The sequence below is a fragment of the Callithrix jacchus genome, chromosome 7 (assembly GCF_049354715.1).
Source record: "Callithrix jacchus isolate 240 chromosome 7, calJac240_pri, whole genome shotgun sequence".
NCBI lineage: Eukaryota > Metazoa > Chordata > Mammalia > Primates > Cebidae > Callithrix > Callithrix jacchus.
Window position 1 is genome coordinate 82,898,761 of NC_133508.1, and position 9,709 is coordinate 82,908,469.

Genomic DNA, 9,709 nt, shown 5'->3' on the forward strand with positions numbered 1-9,709 from the left:
ATTTCCTTTGTTATAATAAGTGCCCAGCCAATTATCTTCATAAGTTTAGAGGTCACGTGCTAATAATAAATATTATTAACATTTTAAAGCTTAAGTCACAAAATCAGGCTAGTTAGATCCACGGGCCTAAAATTTAACAAAATACTTGGGCACTGGCTGTATAGGAAAACAGATAGAAGCTGGAAATGGTGGCAAATGCCTGTAGTGCCAGTTACTCAGGAGGCCGAGGTGGGAGGATCACTTGAGCCCAGAAGTTTAGGCTGCAGTGAGCCACTACATCCCAGCCTCAGTGACAAAGTGAGACCCTATCTCAAGAAAAATAAATAAATAAAATAAAAAAAGATATGACAGAAATACAGTCTTGAGTCTGACCTCAAGAAACTTATCTTGTTTGGGAGATAGATTATATTCATGAAATAAGTATCATAATTTAACATATGATTCCATGTGAAAATAACAGAGGTTATGCTACATATAAAAAGGTGCAGTGCTAGAATTTTTGGAGAAAGTTTTAAAAAGGAAGGGGGACTCAGACAGAATCTTGATTTAAAGATCATGGTTGGATGGGCATATTCTACATAGGAAGAAGCTTAAGCAAAAGCTTGGAGATATGAATGAGCAAGGTATAATCATTCTCCAAAAGCTTGGAGATAGGAATGAGCAAGGGTATCGGGCTGGAAGAAATTAGACTAGAAGAGAAATACAAATAGAAAATTAGAAATAAAGTTATAAATATACAAGTTGGTGCCATATTACAAAGACCATGTATGCCAAGTTTAAGATGATCTCTATCTAAAAGAAATGAAGAGCTGCTGATTATTTTTGGGAAGGACAGCAAAACAATTAAAATAACATTTCAGTAGGACTAATCTGGCTGAAGAATTCAGGACAAACTTATAGGGAAGGGGAAGAAGAAATCAGAAAAAGAGCAACCAGTTAGGAAGTGCCGGTTAAGAACCTGGGCTTTAGTTAGGCAGACAGACCTGCTCTGCTACTTGGTAAGTTACTAAACCTAAGTCTCAGTTTCCTGTCTGTAAAGTGGAATAATTATAGTGCCAAGTTTATAAGGTTGTTATGTGGCTAAAAGAATACATATAAAAGCATTTAACATAGTTCTTGGACTATAATAATTATTCAACAAATGTTAACAACTATTCCCTTCATTACAAATCATTTCTAAGGTGAGTTATTGAGGAACTGGACAAGGGCAATAGAAACTAAAAGGAAAAGATGACTTGAGTTGACATTTCCATAGACTCATGAAATATTATTAACTAGAAAAGACCCTAGAGAACAATTCCAAAAAACAAAATGAATAAGATGTGGCCCCAGTAAACACTGGGAAGGAAAAGAATGGGGCAAAATAGCTCAAAGGTTTTGACTGCAAGAGTACCCAAAGAGGTAGTCACGGATAACTACATGTTATCAATAATAAACTCTAAATACAACCTACACTTACTGGGTACACACTATGTCAATTACTATACTAGATATTGATAACATACATGTAATTCCCACAACTCTGCAAAGGTAGGTATTATTAGTTCAATTTCACAAAAAACAGATGTACAGAGAGGTTAAGTACTGGCCATATAACACTGGGCAGGATAAGAAGCAAAGCCAGTTTTGTAATCTATGTCAACTATTTCCAAGGCCTCTGTTCCTTCCACTACACTCAGGCTGTCTCCCCCTTTAATACCAATAAAAAAAGTACATGATATCACATAGATACATTTATATTTTTCTACCTGTCTTGTTAAAACGGCAATCATAAACATGTCCTATCTTTTCTACACTCTAAGAAAAATTTAAAGTATTCCACATCAAAACAATAAGAATAAATTTTAAAAGCATTATCAAATGGGAGAATCACCATACTTCTAGTGAAACATAGTCGTATACACTATACATTATAATATATGAAATGAAAGCAATGACTAATCTTTTTCAATAAGAAGACAAAAAAACTGGCATGGCTTTTACATCATTTGATTATACTACCATTTGTCCCAAATGACAATATCATTAAAAACTGACACCTAGAGGCCGGGCGCGGTGGCTCAAGCCTGTAATCCCAGCACTTTGGGAGGCCGAGGCGGGTGGATCACGAGGTCAAGAGATCGAGACCATCCAGGTCAACATGGTGAAACCCCGTCTCTACTAAAGATACAAAAAATTAGCTGGGCATGGTGGCGCGTGCCTGTAATCACTGCTACTCAGGAGGCTGAGGCAGGAGAATTGCCTGAACCCAGGAGGCGGAGGCTGCGGTGAGCCGAGATCGCGCCATTGCACTCCAGCCTGGGAAACAAGAGCGAAACCCCGCCTCAAAAAAAAAAAAAAAACTGACACCTAGATCATAAAAGAAACATCTTACCACACACAGGAGAACCATTTTTATAAGATGAAACCAAATGTTCAGGGTTAAAAATAAAAACTCAACCACAGAAGGCTACTTAACCTGTTAACAGCAAGAATCATGAAGTGGCAGATGACCTATTTCTTCAATGTAGCGCTCAGCAGATATTTTCCCCAACCATAGGGCCAGTGTACCAGTTTTCCACCAAAATGGTAATCTAAATTTTGCAGGGTTGAAAATACCAAGTATGTCAGGGTAAGCAAATAAGCTTCTTAGAACAACCTTTGTGTCTGGCTTCAAAGTCAGAAGATACTTTACCAGGCTGTCCACCAAACTATGCAGTCTAACTGCTAGACTAATAGGTCTCAAAACGTGACCCAGAATTCCAAAGGCCCTTCAGAGAGTCCAAGAGGTCAGAACTATTTTCATAGTATCACTAAGACATTAATTGCCATTTTCACTCTCATTCTTTTATAACTATACAGTGGAGTTTACCTCAGGTTATAACCTGTAAATATCTCAACAGACTAAATGCAGGAGCAGACAAGGGAATTTAAATGTCTTCTATTGGCCGAGCCCAGCACTTTGGGAGGCTGACGTGGTGGATCATTTGGAGTCAGGAGCTCAAGACCACCCTGGCCAACATGATGAAACCCCGTCTCTACTAAAACTACAAAAATCACCCACACGTGATGGTGGGTGCCTGTAATCCCAGCTACAGAGGAGGCTGAGGCAGGAGAATCGTGTGAGCCTGGGAGGTTGAGGTTACGGTGAGCTGAGATCAAGCCACTGCACTCCAGTCTGGGGAACAGAGTGAGACCCAGTCTCAAAAAAAAAAAAAAAAAAAAGTCTTCTATGAAGCTGGATGGTAAAGATGTCAATGCCACTCTTCCCACGAATTCTTTTTGTTTTTTAGAAAATATAGTTACTTTTTTCATTTAGAAAAGTTATGCTAACATGTTTGCCAGGCGTGGTGGCAGAGGGAGGCTGAGGCAGAAGGGTCACTTGAGCCAGGAGTTTAAGACCAGCCTGGACAAACAAAGCAAGACCCTGTCTCGAAAAGAAAGAAAGAAAAAAGAAGAAAATAAGAGGAAAAAAAGCCACATGTACAATGCTTTATTACTTTTTAATGAATTAAATATATTTTAATTTTTCAGTTTTATTCTAATACTACAAATATCAATAGATATAATCCACTTAAAGAGAAGCTCTTTGAGGTCCTCTACTTTTTTAAGTCTAAAAGGGGCACTGAGACCAATAAAAAATTGAGAACCACTTTTTTAGACTTTCCTATATTCATGTTTTGCCAAACAAAACTTTTCATTTTCTAATTATCTACAGAAGGAAAGATAATTTCAGGCTGGGTGCTATGGCTCATGCCCGTAATCCCAGCATTTTGGGAGACTGAGGCAGACAGATCACTTGAGTCCAGGAGTTCAAGACCAGCCAGGCAACACGGCAAAACCCTGCCTCTACCAAAAATAATTTTTTAAAACATTAGCTGGGTGTGGTAGGAAGCACCTTATAGTCTCACCTACTCAAGAGGCTGAGGTGGAAGAATCATTTGAGCCCAGGAGGTTGAGGCTGCAGTGAGCCATGATCACACCACTGTATTCCAGCCTGGGCAACAAAGGTGAGACCCTGCCTCAAAAAATAATAATTTCAGAAGTCTGTCTAGATAAGAACAAAAAACAGCCAACAACTTTAAACAAGAATTATCCACTAATTTCAAAAGGAATTTATTACATTTTCCTAAAATGAAAACAACGTAAAAACTAAAGTGCAGAGCTAACACACCACTAGGTACAACCTTTGTGCATGAGTTATGATCAGCTGTGTATAGTTAATCCTCAAAAGACCGAAGGTGAGGCTCTTTGAGAGACCTCTATCCAGCTTTGTTACAGAATAATCCCAATTCCCAAATTCATAGCAAGACTAACAAAGATGCTTATAGGCAATTCTCTGTACTACAATATTAACATTTCTACAATAGAAGTTTTGTTGCTGTGGTTTTATAGAAACTGCATCTCTACAAAGTGTTCTGGTCCAGACCTCCTGACCTCAAATGATCCTCCTGCCTTGGGCTCCCAAAGCACACTGGGAGTATAGGCATGAGCCACCACACCTAGCCAACAATAAAAAGTTGTATGTTTCATCTGAACAGTTCAGTATATCTACTGCTGCCAGAAAATACACAAACATTAACACATTAAACTCCCAATTGGATTCAACTTACACATTACTACGACAGTAGATACACCAATCCATGCAGTTATTAGAAAACTTCAGGATGCATAATAATGTAAGTATTGAAATGATAGGCTAGAGGGAAGCACCTTTGCAAAATAGTTTTTGAAGCCACTAGAAGCAATAATAGATAAAATTTTGCATTTATGGTTCAGTCTAAAATTAAGATGAAAGGCTAGGCGTGGTGGCTCACGTCTGTAATCCCAGCATTTTGGGAGTCCAATATGGGCAGATTGCTCGAGGCAAGGAATTCAGGACCAGCCTGGCCAACATGGTGAAACTCCCATTTCTACTAAAAATACAAAAATTAGCCAGGCATGGCAGCGCGTGCCTGTACTCCCAGTTACTCAGGAGGCTGAAGCACGAGAATCCTTTGAACCCAGGACATGGATGTTGCAGTGAGCCGAGACGGCACCACTGCACTCCAGACTAGGCAACACAGTGAGACTGTCTCGAAAATAAAATAAAGATGCAAAAAAATATTAAAAATACTGGCACCATTACAGTAAGGGCCCTAAGTCAACAAATGTCTAATTTAAAAGTTATTTAACCCTAGGCTGCTGCAATAGCCAAGCAATGAGTTGAACAAGGACCTTAAGTAGAAAGGCACCTAAAGACTAGAAGGAAACAATGCTCCTTATTTATTAATTCAACATATACTGATTAAATTGTCTACTACTTGCAAGACCCTGGGCAAGCTAAGAAGCTCAGGACCAGGTGGGAAGCCAATTTCATAGGGAGAAGTATACATAAGTAGCTCCTCTAGACAGAATGGAAAAAATTTCATCTGAGAAGTACTAGAAGAGTAGGCTGGGCATGGTGGCTCATGCCTGTAATCCCAGCACTTTGAGAGGCTGAGGCGGGCAGATCACCTAAGGTCGTGAGTTCGAGACTAGCCTGGTGAAACCCTGTCTCTACTAAAACTACAAAAATTAGCTGGTGTGGTGGTGCATGCCTGTAATCCCTGCTACTCGGAAGGCTGAGGCAGGAGAATCACTTGAACTCAGTAGGTGGAGGTTGCAGTGAGCCAAGATCGTACCACTGCACTCCAGCCTGGGCAACAGAGTGAGACCATCTCAAAAAAAAAAGAAGAGGAGGAAGAAGCGCTAGAAGAGGGAGGCAAAAGGAAGGAGGGATGATTTTTAACAGAAGGGTTTAAGAGAACATATTCTGACACCGAAGGCATCTGACCTGGGTCCTAAAGACACATATATATAAGATTTCAACATGTGATTACTGCAAATGAAAGGCATCCCAGAAAGAGGAAAAAGCATATATTCAAGGAACAGCAAATACAAAATTGCTTCTACAGAATTTATGACAGACACCAGGAAGAGAATGAACTAGAAAATTAGATTGGAAGCAAAAACAGAGGGACTTATACGACAAGGTATGCAATCGGGGTTTTTTGTTTGTTTTTGGTAGGCAAAGGGAAGCCATTGGGAGGTTTTTAAACCACTGGAAGATTTATCATTGTAAGATAAATCATCAGATGATACTCTTAACATTACCCTGGCTTGAACAGAGTAGAAATGGGAGAGCAGTTAGTTCGCTATCACAGCAGTCCAGGAATGAAATAATAAGAGCTTGATCTGGGTTGGGAGCTAGGAAAAATGTACAAAACAAGCTGCAACAGCTTCACCAATGATGTAGTTTTTAAATGTTTCGAAAACTTAATTTATCACATAAAACAAGATTGCCATTCACACTATCTCCATAAAAAACCATTCACTTCATAGGTAATGTTTCAGCATACTCAAGTATGCTTCATTTTTAAAAAGCTACTAGGAATAACTAACCATACTCTACATTAAAGCTACAAAAGGGGTAATAAAGAACAGCATATGTATCTTTTCAGTATTCTCAATAGAATCTCAGTACTCACAATTTCATTCAAGGATGAACATTTTAAATTCAAAAGTTTATTTCCATGGAAAATGAAGTTTGGATCAGAATTTTCTATACAACCTTATAAGACCCACATCTCCATATAACAGTCAACTTTTCTTAAAATTATTTTTGGACAACTTGACTCCACTTGGCCAGTATTTTTCTACTGGGCTAATATATTTAAACCATAGTGCATTCTTCATTTTCTCCCCTCCTCCCTACTCACCTCCCACCCAACAAATTCCCTTTGTATGTCTGCAAGGCAAGATACTATATAATGCAATATAATTCTAAGGCAGTTTGAATATGTAATTCTTGTAACAGAAATCTAGAATTATTAACCTTAGTTTTTACAATAAAAGTACCAGTGATGTACTAAATTTCCAATCACATGTATGAAAAATGTATCTAATATGCTTTTACCATTAGGGGGAAACAAAGGGGGAAAGACACAATAGATGGGTGGCAAATCTTACAAACTTTGCAAAACACTAAAAAGCTGCATCCTGATTGCAGTCATAATTATAAAAGCAAATAAAGAAGGCTCTGAAATGAAGGAAAAGAAAAAAATACTAAGTGATCATCAAGAGTGAAAAAGGTTTATTCAATATTAGTTTTTAGTACAGCATCATGTAACACTATGACTAACTGAAAAAAAAAAAGCAGGATAATTTACTGTTTGCAAGGACACAGGAAAGGATTTCTACATACCTTCTACAAGACAGTTACACTTCTTCCCACTTGCATGGCTCGAATCCTTTCAAATGTTTCCAAAAATAGTCTTATAATAAGCGAGGTTCCCCAATGACACACATTTATTCTGTAGGCTTAGCCATAACGTGTTTTAAAATCATAAAGAATTCATCCTCAACAGAAACAAGGAGTCATAAAGGCCCTCTACTTATCCAGAATCATTACATAAAGCACCATCTGTAATTGCAAACGGGGTTTGAGAAAATCTGACAGCTAATAATCATAAAATGAGGTAGACTTTAAAGAAAAAAAAAAGCCAACTTTTCCATTTTGCCTTCCTTTTCCTTTCCTACCAGATACGCAAAATGTCTGTAATAGCGTCATACAACGCTTAAAGTAAAAATATAGTACTATATATGTATACTTTACGTCATGTGTATAGGAACACATATGTACATACCACATATTCACAGGAAAGAGAAAGGTTCCCTGATTTTGTTTTACTCTAGGAATTGAAGTTATATTAAATAAACCCTATCCCACAAATTAAGTTAAATCATCATTAAATTAAAGAGTAACATAATATTGCACGTAGATCTCTCTGAGCAACTACCTTCTGAGAAGGAAAACCTCAGACTAAGACCATGGCTGAATACGAACGCCCAATCCCTAAAAAAATCACTAACCGGCATTTGTTTCTGCAAGAGAAAAAGGGAGCCTTACAATGAATAATCACATAGGCAACTCAGTTTCAGAAGTTAAAAGGGGAAAAACACAACGAACCAAATTAGACAAACGTATGAAACGACAAGCTTTCAAGAATTTGCCCAAAGGGGAAGACTGGCTTCCAGCCTGGGATATAAAACATCTTTTGCAGGTAGAAGAGTCTTTAATTGAAAAATAAACAAATAAATAAAAGTGGAGGGCACAAGAAAAACCTGAACAACACGCAAAGGCAAAGTAAAAAATAATGAGAATTTTTAAAAGGGGTCTCTCTCCCCACCCCCACTTCCAGCCCCCACCCCCACCTTCGCAGGACAATAGATTCAGGGTCCTAACTGCAAACTTTAAACGAGTAACCCAGAAGCAGTTTTACCGCAGCTGTAACTGCAAACCTTCCCCTCATCCCTAATCTAACGCACCTAGGAATACTTCGGCCCTGAAAACATCACACCAAGCTCTTGGTAAATACAAATGAGACCCATCACGAGATTCTTTTTTTTCTCCCAAGTACCTGGAGGATCCATTTCAATATAAAATATCAGTTCTGTCGAATAGGGCATCATCACCTCCCTCCAGTCTGCGTCATCGCGGTCCATACTCCACACCGTATTGTACATAGCGCTGTCAGGGGCAGGTCGTCAGGAGATATATAGAAGGCGTGTATTTTTAATCTGGCATTAAAAAATTTAAAAATATGTATCTGCAAAAGTTCCACACGGAAACGTACTTCGGGGTTTCCAACGGCCAGTACTAGTCCAGCCAAACTACCAGAACAGGGACCTCTCCCTCTCCTACAGCACCCAACAAAATGCTCCCGAACTTTCAAGCTACGTGCTTTCTCCTCAGAGGGTTACAGAGAGGCTTGGGGGACCGAGGGCAGAGGTGTTAAAAAGCGGCTTCCCAAAAATCCTTTCTACACAGTTGCTCTCCGGAGAGAAAAGCTCCCACCACCTCCAAATCTTTCCTCGGAAGCCACTTTTGTGTTCTTCCGAGCAGGGAGAATGAAGAGGAAAAAAAGAACACGTTGGGAGAAAGCCGGGAAAGTGACAAAGGAAGGCATAAAAACGGGGTTGGAGATTGCGTTCAAGTTTCGGGGTCCCACTGGTCTGCAGACAGCGAATCCCCCAGGGGCCGGGACTCGGGCTCTGCTCCGGTCGGGCTCGGAACCGAAGCTGCAGCAACCTCGGGAATGGGACCGGCAGGAATGTCCAGTCAGTTCGGCTAGTCTCGGCGCCCCGCTGGGGTCTAAATCGCAACCCGCCTACACCAGCTGCCCTCAAGCTCTGCCCTGACTCTAGCCACTAGAGTTTCAATTTAACGGCGCGGAGGGGACACCCTCCCCACCCCAAGCTGCCCACCCGCTGAGGCGCCACCCAACCGCGCCGGGAGGGGGGAAAGCAGGCATCACCACCGGCCCTTCCACGCTGTCCCGCCTCGATGTACCGGGATTCTGTCAGGTGCCTGAGAATATGTTCAAAACCCTGCCCTCCATCTCGACTTTCAGAACTCCCCACCGCTCTCTAGGCTTCGGCTCCCCAGTCAGCCATCTGCGCTCTCCCCCAGCTTCAATCAGAATGGTACGGTCCGGGCGCTGGCCGCACTCCAGGAGTCAGTGCCGGGAGCACGCGAGGCAGGCGGGGAGGGAACGGCGAGGGGGGAGACAGACAAGGTGGGTAGTGATTGGCTGAGGCCGGTTGCCGGAGCCTGGAGCCTGCGTCTTTTGTCTGCCTTGCTCCTGCGAAGGAGCGGGAGACGGCTGCGCGCCCCAAGCGGGCCAATCAGGAGACAGCCGGCGCCGGC

The 9,709-nt window shown here is 40.8% G+C and overlaps 1 protein-coding gene across 8 annotated transcripts in view; it reads right to left on the bottom strand.

Annotated features, from left to right (window-relative positions):
* Positions 1–9,485, bottom strand: part of PIK3R3 (phosphoinositide-3-kinase regulatory subunit 3) — a 96,704-nt gene extending 87,219 nt beyond the window's left edge. For 2 of the 8 annotated variants that reach the window (XM_017974688.4, XM_078331614.1), the window contains exons 1-2: positions 9,353–9,485; positions 8,421–8,580 (exon numbers count right to left, since the gene is read on the bottom strand). In XM_017974688.4, the coding sequence (XP_017830177.1) occupies positions 8,421–8,526 (106 nt within the window). In that variant the 5' untranslated portion in view covers positions 8,527–8,580; positions 9,353–9,485. Of the gene's footprint in view, positions 1–7,204; positions 7,424–8,328; positions 8,581–9,267 lie in introns of those variants that run through there. The other 6 variants (XM_078331615.1, XM_035251324.3, XM_035251322.3 and 3 more) reach the window with 6 other exon arrangements.
* Between the last annotated feature and the right edge of the window lie 224 nt (positions 9,486–9,709).